Source organism: Rhagoletis pomonella, unplaced genomic scaffold (genome assembly GCF_013731165.1).
Source record: "Rhagoletis pomonella isolate Grant_MI unplaced genomic scaffold, Rhpom_1.0 Rhpom_scaffold_00008, whole genome shotgun sequence".
Classification (NCBI taxonomy): Eukaryota; Metazoa; Arthropoda; class Insecta; order Diptera; family Tephritidae; genus Rhagoletis; species Rhagoletis pomonella.
In genome coordinates this window covers 39423635-39442900 of record NW_023458562.1, presented here as the reverse complement: position 1 = coordinate 39442900, position 19266 = coordinate 39423635, and the positions used below count along the sequence as shown (strand labels likewise).

General features: G+C 34.3%; 2 protein-coding genes across 2 annotated transcripts in view; one reads left to right on the top strand and one right to left on the bottom strand.

Annotated features, from left to right (window-relative positions):
* The window catches only part of LOC118744850 (hemicentin-1), a gene marked incomplete at both ends in the record, with an annotated part of 365034 nt that overhangs the window by 24599 nt on the left and 321169 nt on the right, over positions 1-19266 (top strand).
* On the bottom strand, positions 55-1389 carry LOC118744851 (general odorant-binding protein 57c-like). Its single transcript, XM_036478226.1, has 2 exons — positions 1005-1389; positions 55-879 (listed from the first exon to the last, which is right to left on the bottom strand). The coding sequence occupies exons 1-2, from the start codon at positions 1152-1154 to the stop codon at positions 508-510; spliced, it is 522 nt and encodes a 173-aa protein (XP_036334119.1). The 5' UTR covers positions 1155-1389; the 3' UTR covers positions 55-507.

The following is a 19266-nucleotide window of genomic DNA, read 5'->3' as shown; positions in this document are numbered from 1 at the left end:
TGTGGCGATGTGGTCTGAAATAGACATGGCCGAAAACATATGTAGTTTTTCGGAGTAAGCCACCGATTTTACATGGAATTTTGATGGTTTAATTCTTGGGTGTAATGGGACTACTGAAGGGCAAACAGAAAGGCAGAAAGCTCTCCACAGTAGGTTCTTCAAATGATGAAGAAATGAAGAAAAAGCTGGATATTAATTTCTTACATTCGATTTGGTGGCAAGATTCCTCTGAATAGATATTGGCGAAATAAGAAAGAGTCATGTATTTTAATATATATATATACATACATACATAATCATTAATTATTTATATTTATTATATCGCTTTCCAGCTAGGAACAGCCAGAAATATTCAACATACATTAGACAGTTTAATTGAATCGCCCAAACTAAAGTATTCGAGTTCTTCGTTAATTTTAAAAATTCTAAAGAGGAAAATATATGTATAAAAACATTTTTCTTTTTAATTTTTCTAATACATATTTTTATTTTTTTTAATTTTGTTATTCACTTCCGGCGCTCTTCTTCGATCGGCTCGATCTCATCACTGTGATGTTCAATATTAACTCGCGCACAGATAACAATTCCAAAACTATACTCGCACGGATCATCCTCCATGTCATTTGCCGCTTTGCATTCTATCATGTTCTCATAACTTTCATCACTCAATATACCCCATTCGTGCATAGAATCCGCCATGATTTTTCCATTTTCATCCAAAATGCCCATTCCATCCAGCAGACAATTTGCATAGCATTTGAACTTCTGTTCAACGTCTTCGGGGCTTGGGTCATCGGGAAACTGATCCAATTCCTCCTGAGTGATATTGTTCCGCTCTTGACAAGCCTCCATAAAGCTCTTAGTAGATGCAGCAGGTGTCTGTACATAGATCGATGAACAAGTGTCGGCATTTGAGGATTCGTTAACAAAAATGTTTGAACAATTACTGGCACCGAAATTTTTGATACAAAGGCTTTTTTCGTGATTTTTTGTTTCACACTTACCGCATTCACTCCTCCTAATGACGACAAAAATAGCATTACAGCAGTCAGTAGCATCAACCAAGCTGGAATAGGTAATGCCATTCTGAGGCCGTTGCTGTGCGTCGCCTCCTTTGCAATGGCTTTTTTACGATTCACTTCAAATTGATACATCCTCAGCCGGTTGAACAGCAAAAAGGTACGTTTTGACTTTTGTGCGAAATTGAGCAAAAAAAAGTGGCTGCGTTTGCTGCCTCCACTCGAATCGTTTTACGTTACACAAAGCGTTTTTACCTGTCTGCCGACCAGCGAAAAATTCAGCACTAATGAAAAACTTTCGAAGCCGCTGCACATTTTTATATGCAAAAAGTTTTGATTCGGTATTGTTTTCCTCCCTAGCGCTGCTGATGCCGCCGCCATTGCTATCGGACGTAGTTTTTCGTGTGCGCAATCCGATACGCAGCAAAAATGCAAACTCAATAAAGAGTCGGATAAAAATTAAAAGTCGCGTTTGTAAGCGCAATTTCAACACAAACACTTTCGACTAACTTCCGCGGGGTGCCGCCAACCGCTTTTGCTTCACTTTGCCAACGTATAATATAGGACCTTCATAATTTAATTACACTGATTCCGGTTGCAGATAAATGCTCTGTGTGGTAGTGATTAAAACTTATGTATGTTCGCTAAAACAACCATAACGAAAGTGCTTTGATTTGCATCGCACTCGTATTAATTGCTATTGAGATTTAAATTACAGCAATCATTTAGAGATGAGTCGGTGAAATTATTTAAACATTTACCGAGAAGTGAGTTCCTAATGGGTCGGAATTTTCAGACGTTGGTGTTGTGCACTGTAATTTGTTTTAGCTAGAGATGTATCTAAAATACATAAGTGCATGAATATAAGAATACAATTTTGTCGCGTACTCGCCGCAACTTTATTTGATATATTCCTTCGTTTCATCCTTATTCACTCGAACCGATAGGACCGAACTCTACCAGCAACTAGGTCTATTAATTAAAGCTTAGTTTGAAGAGCAATGTTGCTGATTTTCGTTGGTGTGCTAACACATTGGGGAAATGGTCTTCAACAGATAAGAGAAAGAGATAATGTGAAAAAACTCCAATAGGGGCTACGCCTTTTTTTTATTATCGCGGCACTTTTGTTGTCCGTCGAATAATGGAAATAGCAAACTCCATGGATCTTGTATGTGTGCGCCGTGGTGACGACCACCAAAGCGTCCAATTCCCTTTTAGTATTAATGGGCCGGCGCCAATTGATGGGGCACCAACAACACCGGCATTGAGGCCCGATGGTTTTGCGGACCGGCGCGGAGCTGACGCGCCCGGGCAAAACCTAGTGAGCATTGAATAGGGAAACATCCCTATTGTGAGCGAATTTGTGCGGTATTAAAAAAACGAAAATTTTAGTGGCGCTATACCAGACGTGCTATTTTGGTGTGTTCATAGTTTTGTATAAGTTCCAGGAGACTTAGGCGCTGAAGGTGAGCAGGCAAAACGAGAAGTGGCGTCAGTCGAGACGGTAAATCAAATGGCCGGCAGTGACGGGACCGGATTTGGGCGGCGCAAGCCCGCGGGAGCATCTATTGGTCGACGAACACCCCGACAACAGCTTAAGTATACCTTGTGTTGTCACCTGTATTTGGTATGTAGCGTTGTCGGTAGATTCCACCATATTGTATCCCAGGTCCTTCCTTTTAGCATCCTTCACCCAGAGCCCAGTCACTTGGCGGGTGAATGTTACCCCCGGGTATTGCGAGTGGGTTCGTAACCTCGGGTGCACCAACAAACAAGGTTTTGTGTATTGCATTTTTTTTGCTTAGTATCGTTTGTTTTGTCTTTTGAATGCTCTTGGTCGCCCTAAGAGTAATATTTGTACGTTAGTTCGTTATATACATATTTTTAGTTGGTGCGGTTGCCCATGTAATTGTTGTTGTCCCATCTCCCTAATTCGGTCATTTAGTTGTATCGCATAGTCTTGTTGTCTTCTCCACCAGCAACCCCGCTTTCCTCACTGAGTCAGCCGGTTGCAGATTTTTTGTCACATTGTTTTTCTGAAAATATAATTTATAATGGATAATTGATAATTGTGTTTCTGTCAGAAAGGTAGCGTCTCCGAGATGGTTTAGATCCGATTATTGGATCACGAATTAACGGTACTCTTAAATTTGTATATGAGAATTGAAATCGGATGTGTTTGTTGTTTAAAAATTACTTGTTTAATAAAAAGTACTATAAACACAACATGCGCTCAACTTCCAGTAGGTAATACAAAATTTAAAAAAATTATTTTAATGCAAATAAAATAACTAGTACCAACAAATTTTTACACTTTTATATTAATTTTCATCAATTTCTGGTTTCTGTTTTTCGATGGATATAGTGATTTTTCACTATTGCCTCATTCCAAGTCGTTAAATTATTAAGTTCAAATAAGAAAATTTATAAGTTTAATCACACGTATAACATTTAGTTAACTTTTTAGAGCAACTGGGTTTAAAGAAGACTTCGTCTAATCGACGATCATCAGTATTAAGGTGTGTAAAATATGGTTAGTACTCTAGAGTTAAATAGAATGCTAATGAAAGTACGTTCTGTTTCTACAGCAGCCTTTATTTTTCTAAACGATTATATTTCTGGTACTCTCACCTTATCTTCCACTCGACGTAATTACGCCAGCCATTCATTCGTTTGCCCCACTAATGGTTAAAATAAGGGTATTACACTGCTTTTCAAATTGCGTACAACTTCATTCAGCAGCGCATTTATTCCGCTTGCATTGGCGCCTTTCCCCCCAAAAACGTCAAAGTCAATGGCCAGTCATTGGAATTGATGTACTACTTGCAGTTGCAACTGACTACTCGCCACTAGCATTTGTTGCAGTGTCCTTCTCTAGTATTTTTATTTTTGTATGGTTTTACAACCTCAAGTGGGGGTAAACAAGTTCTAATGCTCGTAAGCGCACATGCATGTACTTTTGGCTTTTTTTACGAAAAGTTACAACTTGCAGACTATTTAGTACTGCGTAAAACTTTCTGCTGCGCTCGTCTATGTGTATAATGGCAGGGGAGGGAATATTTTAAGGTTACTTACTTTTCATTAGTCCGGTTCAGTGCCTCGTCAGTGAGTTTTGTTGTTGCTGACGCCGCTGTTGCGTTGGTGTATGAATGCTTGTTGGCAATTGCCTTGCTTCTGACTTGTTAAATATTTTCCGACACTTCCTTGCAGATGTGCACAAATACAGCTATGAACGTATGTAATTAGTTGCAGGCATACACACTTGTTAAATTACTCACTTTTATGCATAATGTAAGGATGTATGCATAAAAATGTAAATGACTGGAGTGGGTTAATTATGACATGCTTGTGACCTGGTTTCTGATTACGAGGAATTTTGTTCTGGTGCCTTTTGTACTAATATGTACGTATGTATACTTGTTCTGTCAACCTCATTTCGCCACTTCGTCATTCAAGTGTTTAAGCAGCATCCTATTTCAGTTTTGAATCGACGAAGAATCATTAAAAAAATTAATTTGGGGTTACCTTTAAATGATTTAAAAAAATCTAATATTTTTAGAAACCAAACTTTCGCTTAGTGAGGAGTAATAGATTACATCTGAGAAAAAATTTTTGTATACTTACATTGCGATTCACTTGAATAGGAAAATTATTTTCCTTCAAAACTTATTTCTTTATTTAACTTATTAAATTTAAAGATTATTGCGGTTTTGCATCCAAAAAATCGATTCAAGTACCGAGTACAGAATATCGATACATTTCATGAGATCTGAGTAGTATCGATAACTCGATACTTTTTGACAAGTACTGAGAAAGTATCGTGAATACGTAAAAAAATTAAAAAAAAAAAAACAAGTAAGGAAGTCTAAGTTCGGGCGGAGCCGAACATTAAATACCCGGCGCAAGTATTAAATATATGTTTTCCACCTTTCCGAAAGCTGCCGCTATATGATAAGCCGGGGTGTATAATTTTTAAGTAAATTAGCGTCCTTAAATTTCGAAATATTGAAATTTCTGAAATTTACCGGTTATATGAAAAACGGCCGTAATTTTAGTCCGATTTCAAAAATTTTCAACGGTTTGCTTTTGTGTGGTAAGCACAATAACCGTACCGAATTTAGTACAAATTGGTAGAACGGTTACCGAGACACATATATGTGATCATAAGTGGGCGGTGCCACGCCCATTTTCCAAAATTTTATCACAAACATATTTATTTGTTAAGAATTGTTGCACCCATCAATTTTGAAAAAATTAGCTTTAATGTTTACTGATTTATCAAGGATTACGTATTTTTCTAAATTACCGTTATATGGGATGTGGGCGTGGTTATTGTCCGATTTTAAAAATTGTTGGCCATTTGGTATGCTGTACCAGGGCCAAGAACTGTACCAAGTTTGGAAGAAATTGGTGCAGCGGTTACCAAGATATACACATGTAACCATAAGTGGGCGTGGCTACGCCCATTTGCCGAAATGTTATAATATTCTTATTTTTCGTCTAAAACTCATTGTAAATATCAATTTTGAGTGAATTATCTTTAGTAGTTACTAAAATATCGCAGTTTTCGTATTTCTGAAAATTACCGTTATATGGGAGGTAGGCGTGGTTATTGTCCGATTCCGCCCATTTTCAATCCCATCCGTCCTACGCCCAAAAGAAGTCCACGTACCAAGTTTCATTAAGATATCTCAATTTTTACTCGAGTTATCGTGTGCACAGGCGGACGGACGGACGGACAGACAGTCACCGCTTAATCGATTTCTCATTTCATTCTGATTATTTATGTATACATTTGTCTATATCTATCTCGATTCGGTTTGGCTATTACAAACAACCGTTATGTGAACAAAGTTATAATACCCTTGTGCACAAGTGCGCTCGGGTATAATTACGTAACAACTTTCGTTCGTTCAATCCCATTGAAAGAGGTTTAAAAATGAGCTAATAAACATTATTGTGACCGTTTTCGATATCCAATATGAACGTCGTGTAAATGAGCATTACTTCAATACTGTTATAACTCAAAAAACCAAAAACTCGCAGAGTTGCAAGTCAAAAATAATTTTTTAGTTACGGTTTTTAGCATTGCAGTGATACAGTAATACATATTTGGTTCTAGTGAGCTACTGGTACAGCTATAAAATCTTTACACAACATAAACGAAGGCTCGATAACTTGGTTGTAAATTTGAAATCCTACCCGTTGTGGAATAATTTTTAATTTTTTTTGAAAGTGAGCTTATTCAGAATATGCTTCACTACATTTGTTTCTTGTTTTCCACATTTGTATTTCATTTTCAAAGTGATTCCTTTTTTATAAAACTAGCGAAAAATACCATTCAATTTTTATAATTTGTGTCACGCATTTTCTTCCATACAAAGTACAGTCTTTTCACAAAAAGACGAACATAATGTATGTTCGAAAATTGTTTATATGAAAGAAAATGCCAAGCACCGTAAAATGAATGGCCAAAAATCATCGGCAGTCTGTAGCTGCGTCAAACTTGCACTTTGTCCTACTATATTTTAATGGGCTATTCAACTGCATACCAATTTTTTTCTAAAAACTCTGAATAAAAAGTTTGAAATTTTGGATAATACTTCTTTTATAATTTTTGTACAAAATTGGAAATGCGCATTTGTATGTAAATAGTTTACTATATGTATAATGAGGCAGACTTTTAAAAAAACTAACTAATAAATATACAAAAGAAATATAGGAAAACTTGGTCATAACTAAGGCGTTTCTTTTACTTATTATACAAGTGTATATGAGCTACTGTCAACCACAAAATGCATTTGCTGGTTTAAGTTTCTTTACATTGACATTTTGTTGACATGAATACTTTAAATATTTAATCAGTACGCTCAAGTATTACTAAGCGCATATAAATGTAATTACTGTTAGCAGAAGAATAATTTTCATTAAATAAAAAAGTAAGAATCAATCCCATTTATTTATCATATAGTAAGAGAGCTTATCAAATAATATGGATACAATTTTTTCGAGTTGATTTGTTGAAAAGTAAGGAAAATCTAAATCCCGGGATTAATCTTTGTTGGTTTAGCTTTCCAGTTGCCAGATCCGTTTCCGTTTTTCTAAATTTTGAAGATCTTGAATATCGCCATAACTTAACAATATGACTTATAGGCATTTGTTTTTATATACACAGTTATTTAATATAATAGATTGGCGCTTACACATATGTTAGTGTTTGGCCGAGCTTCTCCTCACAGTTATTTACTATCGGATTATTTCTTTACAAACGTTTACTTGCATATAACTGTTTTCAATATCTATGAATTTAACTTAATTTTTACAAGAATATCAAATATGGATATATATACTCTTGTAGACAAAAAAAAAACAGAGTTTTTAAATTTTAACCAGTTTTGGCTACATGTACTTCTTTCGTTAACTTCAGTTATTAAGTTTTTATAAAAGTCTAGCTTCTTATATAACAAACCGCCCAATAAATGCACATTTCAAACCTTGTACAAAAATTAGAAAAATCCAACATATTTAACCAAAAGTTTAATCTTTTTTATACAGCAGTTTAAGAGCACATTAAATTTTAGTGCTATAATGAGGTACTACTTTGAAGTGTATGATGCTGTTGTGCATTTAAAATATGCTAGACATTTCTTTTAGGGGTATTTTCTTTCAGTGCTTCCTGGTTGCTTATCATTCGCGGCAATTTCGTTGAACATTTCGGCATCCTGCCATAAAAGCAACTTTGCGATTAAGTTTATCATTTACTACTGGGACTGTTTATTGCAGCTGAGACCGGGCGAGCTGTGTGCGCTTGTGCTACTCCGTAATTTCTGCAATTAGTCACCTAAATGGCTCTGCTGAAGATGATGATGGCATTGTCAGTGATGGTGACTGTGACGTTAGAAACAGGTAATGTAATGCTGTGGTTACGTCACTGGAATTTTCGAGATTTTACACATTAGCTCCTCCGGTGGGGAGTGGCCACAGAATATATGTACACGTGTACATATGCATGTATGTAGAACATTTTAATATATCAATTTAATGAAAAAATTAAATAAACTTAAGAGTGAGCTTTGCATTTCGCAGCAGCTGTGCATCTACATATGTACATACTTAAGTACTATACTAATGTACTACTACCGTATTAACGTAGTATGTTTATACATATGTATGTACTCCATATAATAATAATGCACACATTTTGCATTCATCTTTGACCGAGTATGTAAACTTATTCTGTGGCTAATGTTGCTGGCAAATATTTTGCTATTGAAGTTTTGTTTATAAATTTTTGTGGTACTTTAATTAAAATTTTGTTTCATGCATTGTATTATTCAACATGTAAAATTATTATCCATAAAATTCGCACATATGCGATTTTGCAATGAATGTGAACGAAAAGTAAATGTTTATGGTGCGGAAACTCGAAATTTGAAACACATGCATAACTTCTTTACTTACTTTTAATCAGAGACCGAAAATAACTGGTCCACATTAAACACATTGTAACTTTTTCTATCGTTAACCATTAATTGTTTACTTTTTGTGATATATTACTGTGAAATCATTTTAAGCGACTGTAAAAATGGCATCGCTAACGAAACTTAAGGTCAACCGAAGTTATTTATTATCGATTATTTATAATTGGAGTGGAAAATTTTCCATGCCTCGATGTTTTTCCGACTTTCCTTCTTAAGGTTAAAGATAACGCTTAAGTAGGAATGTGGCTGTTATTAGCTATCATGACGCATAAAAAAAAAAAAATAATAATATGTTCTACGGAAATAATATTTTAACTTACATCAAAGACACTTTATTTTGTTCTCTATGGGGGGCTTTCATTTATGTGTGTTTAGTCTTTACCATCCATGTATTTTGGTAATTCGGTGTTTTTGAACGATTTAACCTTACAAGCACGATAACATCCTCATAATAATTTAATCATATTTTATAAAGTGTTATCGATATCAATATTACACACACACACTCATGTACAGTACAGTGCATAACTAAAAAAAAACAACACAGACGCTCTCAGATCTAGCTGATTTGTTGATTGCACGCAGCGCGCTGCTACGATGTTTACGTACTATGTAGCTCAACAAACTGCAGCTCTGCAGGAAGCGGGGCGCCATCAGCAAAATTGCATTGCAGCTAACACAGTTGGTGGCGGGCATTGCTCTTTATACAACACACGTCTCTGCCCTTCCATTGCTCACATTTTTCTTCACCAAACGTCCAAACCACATTGTTATTGCATACCCCCTCAAGTTCACCGAAATCGTCTAACTCATGGCAAAGATAAACAGTTTAAAATCTGCGCAATTCGCACAGCGGTCGCTGCCAAAAATGCGCAACACAACAATAATAAAAGTGGAAAAAGCGTAATACGTATAAAATAAATGTGATGCAATAAGGGTCAATACAACAGTGTCAACAATAAAATATGCATCGGAGGAAAACGAGCATAATAATAACCGAAATCGTCAAGAATCGCATTGAGAAGAAAAACCACGTCGACACAAAGTAAGCGCAACATGATATCAAGTAAACCAGTAGAAGGTACAAAGGAGCAGTGGAAATTTCTCTAAGAGTGCGTACAAAATGGATGATGTCATCGCGCAAAAGTGGTTGACAGCCAGCTGCTACCAAGATTCGTTTTTGGGAATTGTCAGCTGGAAAAAGAAGACCGAATATGTATCTAGCTAGCTAAAGAGACCGAATGAAGAATAATCTTGCAATCGGCTAAAACGGGAAATAAGTTTTTTCCTTTGGCTTAGGTTATTTTAAATTAAAAATCCCACACATATGTACTAGTACTTACCCTGTAGGGAGCTCAACTAACTATACATGCACTATAAGCTCACTATTTTTCAACTAGGGCTGACTATGCCTCGATGCCTCTGAGTTGCTTCTAACTGATTACATTTTACAAAGTGAAGTCGCGAACAAGGTCAACTTGTCTTCCACTAACTACCAATTGGTTATTTATAAATTGCCTTGTAGTGAGATTATTAATTTAAATAGCTATTACCCAGTAAATACGGATATATTTTTATAAATAACATACATACACAGCTATAAAATGCCTTGTCTTCTAGAAGAGAGTCAAACAGATTTTCAAATACATTGTTCCTCGGTGGAGTCATGCATAGCTTTGAAATCAGTTACAAGTTAGCCGCAATAAGTTATTCCAAAGACAGCTATTTTTGTAGTCGACTGCAAAATTCCGTACAGGATAGGTTCGCGGACTTTGCCTTACGAATAATATAAATTTTTACGGAGTCCACAAGGTGCTGTATACTGTCGTATAGTTGCTGCAAGGTACCATAAAAGACATATTATGAATTTCCACAGTGTTAGAAAATAGTTGGTTGTGGTTTTAAGTCCTCTAAACATTTATTTAAGACCAATTTAAGAGAGAAAAAACTTTGTCAAGAGAAAAGTCAACCACAAATGCTACTGTAAGTGGCTGTATGAATTCGCATAAATGTCGTTTTGTGTTTTTTTAGCGTCAGAAATACAATTTCGAATATGCAGTTTTTTAAATCGACTTCATTACCAACCTCTGCTATACTTACAAAATCCGAAGTTAAGACACCTACATTTCATTTTCACTTCATTTATTGATATAAGAATTACAATTAGTCTTTTAAGATTTAAATCTCTTTTAGTACAACATAATAATAATAATAGTTTGGCATTTACATATATGTTTATGTTTGGCCGACCTTCTCCTCCGATTTGTGGCGTGCGCCTTGATGTTGTTACACAAAAAGGGGGTTTTACGCCGACTCCGAAGGGCGATTCTATTTTTAACGGCAGAAATACACTCGGAGGTTTGCCTTTGCCTGCCAAAAGGGCTTTGACGAGGGCTTTAATTCAGGCCCTTTGGATTGGTAGCGCGCACTGCTGACCACTACACCACAGCGGCCGTCAGTATTACTTTGGTTTTAGTAAAAACTCATTAGTTCTTATGAAAAGTTGTCTTAATGGTAGGGCACAGCTAGTGTAATCTAATGTACAGAACTCGCAACTTAAAGACATAGCTTAAATTTAACTTTAATCTTCACAGAATTAAAAATTTTAGCAAGCGATATATTTTTCTTCTTGGGAGTGTAAAAAGTAAAAGAAAATTTATAGCGACTTGAAAAATTTCTGTTTCAACCGGACGCAATGTTCATAGATAACTCATACGCCATGGCAAGCGATCAATTTAGGCTAACAGGCTTAATAGAAAGACCATCAAATATTAAAACAAAATTTTTTGGCTGAGATTTACATTACGGAACCAATTGCTATTCCGCGAAAAGTATACTGAATATTTTTTTTAAGAAACTCGGTGGGGATACTAATGGAGGTATTCTTTAACTATATTTATCACTTTCACAATGTTGTTGCTAATAGTACTTAAGTAATTTGTTGTTAAAATATGCCGCCTACTATCACTACATTTTCTTATAACACTACACTTATCACTTTTATTTACACAAATATACTATCCTTAAAAGGTTCGCATGCATTTGTAATACTATAATATACAATTATTAATTAATTAATTAAGTAAAACGCGTTTATAAATGACTTCAGAAACGTTTGCACATTTCACAAACAAGCAGAAATAACAATGGCTGACAGTAACACAAAATGTGTGCTACCATACGTTAAAAAAAATACACCATAAGCACTTATGTATAATTATGGGGTATAAGTGTACAATACTTCGATAAATAATGACAATTTTCAATAAAAAATCGGGCAATTTTTTATTAAAAATTTTCGTCTGCGGCGCTTTTTCCATAAAAATCAATAAATAACTAAAAGTTAACATTTTTATTATAAAATCTCTCGATTTTAGTCTGAATCACTTTTTTTATGAATACATCGATATTTAATTAAAAAAAAAAATAATAATTATAGTGTCCGTTTTTATTGTTTCTCGTTTTCAGTGTTTTTTTTTGGGGGCGTTTTTTGTTGTGTGGTAACACCGACTTTTTAGTTCAATTGGTTTACAAAGCAAAAGGTGAGGATGAAGTTGACATTTTTTGCAACTTAAAATTCAATCTTCTTAAAAACTATAAGCCTCCGGAGGGGGAGGTTTTCAGATTTACAATCACAAAGACCCGCTCTAAACCCCCTCAATTTTTTTTAAAGCCGGGTTCCGTATTGGAAATTTTTTTTATAAAAAATAAGTTTGATGATTTCAATGTTATGGTTTAATTTTCTTTTGCCGGCAGCAGATTGCCAATAGTATAGGCAATCTGCTGTATTTACGGAAATATCGCAGTTTTTGTACTTTTCACCAAGTACCAAGTTCAGCGTGGTTAGTGTCCGATTTCGCTTATTTTCAATACCGATCTGCCTACGATGAAGGGCAGCCAATGTGCCGAATTTCGTTGATATATCTCATTCTGTTAATATTGGTATATATGTACCTACAAACAACCGTTATACTATATGATGAAAGTAAATATACCCTTATGCACAAGCGTACTCGTATATAATGAAATTTTCTCGGATTCGTCAGTCTAATTCGCATTGTTATCTTATATCAAACTTCCAGCGCATTACAAATGCTAAACTACAACAACTGAAACTTCGCACAACTAAAAAGATTACGGTTTACACGAACTGAAGCAAAGGTATTGCGTACATGCGGTGTTAAGAAGGAGACATAGAAATTGGAAAGCATTGCAACTGCAGCGGCAAATGAGTAGTAAAAATTGTAACAGAAGAGGTGGAACAAAGCGCATAGGTGGGGCTAGAAAGTAGGGTCTCCTGTTTAGGGATGCTTTAAAACGCCAAGAGGCAAACATTGCGGTCACCTTGCAGAAATTTTGTTAGGCTCCAACTCCAACTTTCTGGTAGGAGAAGAATTTGTTTTTGCTTATGCTTAACGGTATTTACATATTTAATTTGTTGAAATTTTTTTTGCGCTTTCCCGGCTCAGGCGAAATGCAATTTTTGTCAATTTTTGTTTAGCAGCATGTTGAAGTTAGTAGGGCGGAAAGAATAAAGCCAGTCAAAAAGTAGCAAAATGGGTTCAAGCGAAATGCGAAAAGGAACGTAGGCACGGCTGCGATGTTGAACTATTATAAAGCACACGGGGAAATGAAAGCCGACAGCGGAAGTGACAGATGAGCCAGAGGTCGCAAGTTGCAGTGCGGAGTGAGCATGCGACATGAACGTTTGAACTTTTAGCGCATACAACTGAGATGTATAAGAAAAAAATGCCACTATCACAAAAAGCGAAATCACAGATGATGGAATGAAAATAGGAAAGTAAGTTTAAATAAAAATAGGTATGAAAAATTACAAATGCAAAAGTTTAGTGAGCTTGAATAATAAAAATGAGCTTACCGAATATCTTAACGTGAAAGTAGCACAGTTCGATGCACCTCAAAATAAACAATGGCAAACAGAAAACTGGTAACAATGGAAGTTGAGAATTTGTTGACCGCATAAGCGCATTTTATCGCTCCTTAGCGAATCCATTTCGCATCTTTTATAGTTTCGTCAATGCCATTTCTTTCTCTGCCCTTTCACCTCATAAATTTTCACTAATTAGGTACTACTCTTGTTTTGCAGTCTATATATGTATATGTATGTGATGGCTTCCTATTCTTGTTGGTTGGCGGGCCGGCTTGCTGGCGGTTTAAGTGAATTCGCGCTTTTTAAGTGGCTACCTTTGTGCGGGGTGCTCTTTCTTCTTTCGGTTAAACGCCTAAAAGCTGCCGCGCCGCTGCATTTTATACCCTGCATTGTTCTGTAGCCTCAATGCTACATAATGACCCAAAAGACGCGAGCGAAATTATGTATGCACAATTTTTTTTCTTCGTCTCACGCGAGAAGAGAAAAGTAAGGTAGAAAAATATATACGTAAATCACGGCTTGATTTGTTCTTGTTATCAAAGAATCCTGAATATTTAATGCAGGAATTACCACGCTCTACATCCCCCTCACCCACAAACGACAGTTGAATGAATGCACAATTGTTCTCGTGTTTTTTATACCGCCCGTGCCACTTTCATATGGGTGCGTTTGTATGTGAGTCAGTGCACTGCAATCACCAACAATGAATAGGCCACTTTCGAACAAGAAACTTAATTTAAAATGTTCATCGTTATTGGCTTGTTTACTTCCGCTCATTCGCATCTAGCACTTACATAAACACATACATATATGAATGTAGGTACCTATGTTAAGGCGTGTCAATTTTTTTATAACTATGCGCGTATGGCTTAAAATCAACTTGCAGCTTGCTAAATTGCGCAAATAGGTTTTCGAAGAAAATGTGTAAATTCTCATGGTTGCGCCCTCTGGTAAAAGTTTTAAGAAAAAGATGAATGTAGAATGGGTTCTTCATACCAAAAATACCGTATACAATTTTTTTATAGAACATTTAAGCATTTTTTTGTAGAACACTGCAGCAAATTGCTAAGAAACCTATTTTCGAAATTTGACACTCTTCAAATCGATTTTAGACCCCATGGTTTCTTCAGAAAATTTGCTTAGGATTACACGCGGAATCCTTCTGTGCTATACGCGCATAGTCGAAAAAATCTCCCGTTCAAATTGACCCGCCCTAATGTAGATACATGTATCATGCCGCTGCCAGTTATTAAGTCCAGTACGATATGTGGTCAACGCCGCTCGACAGCTAGCCACAACTGACACAAAGCCGCAGTAGGCTTGTCGACACTTGTCTGCTTTACCACAGTTCCACCTTTCCCCCTTTCCAAAAGGCCAAGTGAAGATTTTTTAATTAAAATTCAAGTGTTGCCGGTTTAAAATAATACACTACTTTGCTGCATACGAACGAAAATGCTTGTGTGTACATACATATACATACGTAGTGATGACCATACATACTTTTTTATTTAAAATACGTGCTTGGATACTAAATACCCAAATACTTAGTATTTAGAGTGGCTTAAGTACTAATGTAAAAAAATACTATGTATTTACGACTTGCTAAATACTCAAGTAAAAAAAAAAACTTTGCTTTTTATGAATGGCTAAATACTCAATTATTTAGGAAATGCTAAACACTAAATACCCAACTACTATTAAATATTAAAAAATATATACATATATATTTATAAAAGGAATAGAAATAATAATAGGTCCTTTTGGATTTTTTTTGAGGGATGAAATACATCATGATTTTCGGAATTATTCGAATGTCCTCAGGTTTTTTCCGGATTTTTTCGGAACATTTCGGGATTCAACGTGTTATACTTTTCAGGATATGCATGTATGTACTGTACTTAGTGAAGGCAAAACAAGTTATTACGATTTAAAACCGAAATAATTTGTATATAAGCCACTACAGTTTACTACGTAATAATTTCCATATAAGCTATTTCCCATAAGTTATTTCATGGTGTTTCATATACTGGATATACTAAATATAAGTTTGCCTCACTAAATGAATAAAATAATTTAAACGAGAAGTTAATCATTATTTTATGATTATTATTTTTTCGCTTAAAAACAATAACTAACTATTATTGAGTTTTATGCCTTCGTTCAACGAAAATAATTATTCAGGCAGGTTCGGCAATTCACTTCCGGGTGAATTTCAATCCCTGCCAATTTGAATTCAAAGCCAATTTGACTCAGAAGTGAATTACAAAACCTGCCTGATTAGTTGATTTTTATATCTCCGATCATAAATAATGATTATTTTATGACTTTTATTTTTCGCTCAGACATAATAATTATTATTGAGTTTTATTTTTCCACTTAGATATAATGATTATTTATAAAATTTAAAAGGCCATACGGACGCAACTAACTGAAATTTTGACCCGAAAATTTTGGGACATATTCCTTTTATTACCACATCCCTACCTCTGAAAATGATACGTCGAAAATCACGGTGGTATTGCGTTTAAGTTTTAATAATAGTTAGTTTAATAATAGTTATTCTTAAGTGAAAAATAAAACGCGATAAGAATTATTATATTTGAGGGAAAAATAGAAATCATAAAATAATCAGTGCTTTTGATCGAAAAAATAAAAATCGAGCACTAATAATTTCCTTTGAGCGAGGAAATAAAACTCAGATAATGATTTTTATCTGTAAGCTTTATTAGTTAAACACGAAAATCATTATAAATTATGGTACGAACACAAACACGTGACTATTGTTAAAACAATGGATGATTTTTTTGGTTAAAATTTAAAACATAATGATTATTTTCCGTCCCTATTTACGACCATACTTTAAATAAAATTTTACTAATCATAAACATAACTTATTTATAAATGATTATACTTTTATTTCGTTTCAGGTAAGTGACGGTGTCTAAAATTAATTTAAAAAAATTAGCTATCCTACACCCAAACAAAAACATAACAAGTGAGTATGAATGTTTGCGTCTAGGCACCTGCTACTTTTTTGCTTCTACACACATGGATATGCTCATATCATATAAGTACTTATTAGGAATGTTGACCCCGGGATCCAAGAATCCCGGGATCCCGGCCTTTTTAAGGATAAAAATATCCCGGGGTTATTGGAAAATATTCCCAGGATTTTCGGGATTTGTAACTTGCACTGATGGCAATAATAGAAACTCCTTTTCTTGACCAATCGATCAAATCAATTGAATCAAAAAATGATTTAAAACATTCAGTGAAATGTGCTTAGAGAAGAAGAGAAGACGTATGGGTATCAAATTAAAGAGGAAATCCAGTAGAATCTCAACAAATTCAAGTTTTTGGTGCAGAAGGACTGGTAAGTAATTAAAATGTCCTTTTAAAATTTTATCCTTGAAATTTCGTAATATTTGTTCTTGAAAAAGTTATATGTTAAGGACTTATATAAACTCAATACCATCCTCGAATTTCGTCCTTCTAACTTTATCAGCTTAAAAAAATTGCCTATTCAATATTGTGAATCAAAAAAATTTTAATCTTTTTTAATTCTAAAGAAATTTCCTCTTGCATTTGGTACCCATATTTTTATTCTACATTCCATTGAATTTTTTAAATAAGTTTTGGAATGAATAATATCTTTGAAATTGCAAAGTGCTTTAAAATAAATCTTTACGTCAGAGAGAGAAAATAAAAACGCCACTTTAAATAAAATTTCGGTTTCAAGCCCATTTATTTATTATTTATTTTATAGTAGAAGGGCTTCTCAAACAATATAGAAGCAAATTTTTCGATTTAAGTTGTTGAAAAGTAATGAATATCTATATCCCGGGACTAATCCCGGGATCCCGGGATATGCCCATAAATTAACATCCCTAGTAAATTTAGGGGCGGGTACAGAATTGTAGTTTTCGGGCGAGAAAGCTCCTAGAGTTTGACCTCAGCAGATTCAGGCCGAGAAATTTCCAGTATTACATCGGTCTGATACGCACACATAGAAAACTGTATTATATTTAATTACTACCAGAACCAATAGCTCGAAATCTATTTTATCTTTCGAAAAGCCTAGGGTGTTTTGTGATAATCTGAAGAGATTAGTGTGTACAGTAGGGTGATTCAAAATTGGAGCTTTTTTAAATTTCGACTGAGAAGATAAGAGGGAAGACAAGTTCCTTCTAAAATTTCAGTTTAAATATTTGAACAACGTTTAGAGGTCGCTCAACGCTGTTGTTTGTTTTCCGCAAACTACAAATTTTAAATGCATCTTTTTAAACAAATAGGTTTATTTTCATCAAATCTTGTCGGATTTCGCTGAACTTTCGTAAGTAGATTCCAAAATACCAGTTTGATTGAACATAGTTCATATAACTTCGATAAATTAGTTTTAAACACATTTATTAATTAGTTAGTAACTAAGTTTTGCCTTATAAACAATTAATATTTGAAATAATATTTTTTTATTGTTCGTTAACCAGTGAGCATATGCTAATTACATCTAAGTTCACATTATAATTCATGTCAATAGTGGACCTCACTATCACATAAAAAAACATCAGATAAACATCACTCATACGCCATGTCGAATGCAAGTGTTTTCCTAATAATTGAACAAATTAATAGTGCACTAATAATAATTTGGCGCTTACATCTTGATGTTGTCACAAAAAGGTCAGGGACCTACAGCTTTACGACGACTCCGAACAGCAAATGGAATTTGTGAGAAGTTTTTTAATCAATCAATTTTTCAATCATCTTGTTAATTGATTAAAAAAGTAATTGCAATTTATTTAATTGCAAATAAAATTTTAATGGCGCATTGTAATTAAATTAATTGCAACTACTTTTTTGATAACCTACTTATGCTGGATTTCCACCGGGCATTAAATGGAAAAAATTACAAATGACAAAGTTGGCCTTTAAAAGGTTATCGTGTCATTATGTAGAAAAAATACTTATTAAGTTCATTTCAACATGGAATGTTTTTAAATGGCAAAAAATTTTTGTCATTTCAATGCCTGGTGGAAGCCTGGGTTGAGCATGTCCTTTATAGTAGGCATTTATAATCGTTAATTTTTAATAAAATTTACAAACCAAGTAAAAATTTGTAAATGATTGACTGCGGAATATCACAATTAACAATTAATTAATTGTTAATTGCCACAATTAGTGGATTGCCAATTCTCCACCACAATTAACAATTAGTTAATTGTTAATTTATAGCTCATTAACTTTTAGTAGGAAAAAGTGCAACTTTAAAGTGGCTTAATGTACCCTCGATTTTTTATAATTTTTGTGCTGGCCGGGTCTCGTCCATGCAAAGTATGTTCGACAATTTGTATATAAAAAAATCCAAAACTCAACGGTATTTTGTAGCTACTTGGAACTTTATCTCACTATAATTGAATGGCCTGTAAAATTGCGTACTTATTTTTGTTTCAATTCTGAGTAAAAAATTTGAAGTTTCGGTGAATATTTTTTTCATTTTTATAATTTGTGTACAAATTGTGAAATGCGCATTTATATGCGGCTAATTTTAAGAAAAATTAGGTAGTATTTATAAAAAAAAATGTAGATATTAAAAAGGAAAAGAATATAGACAAAACTGGTCGAAATAAGGCGTTTCATTTATTTATTGCTGCCACTAGTATTATGACTTCATTCAATTGTGGAATTAAGTTTTTTGCATCGAGATTCTTTCGATGACAAAGTTTTATTAAATGCATATAAATTAAATTACTGTCTTTTGTTTTGTTACTAATGAAATAATTTTCACTTTAAATAAAATAGTAAGTTTCAATCCCAATTTTTTATTATTCTTTATATGGTAGGAGAGCTTCTCAAACAATATTGATCCAATTTTTTT

What these genes read in the sequence shown, in the direction of transcription:
- LOC118744851 (XM_036478226.1), bottom strand. Translation starts at nt 1,154, where the DNA reads ATGTATCAATTTGAAGTGAATCGTAAAAAAGCCATTGCAAAGGAGGCG. An exon ending in CATTAGGAGGAGTGAATGCG is followed by an intron (nt 880 to 1,004) that starts GTAAGTGTGAAA and finishes ATCTATGTACAG; the next exon opens with ACACCTGCTGCATCTACTAA.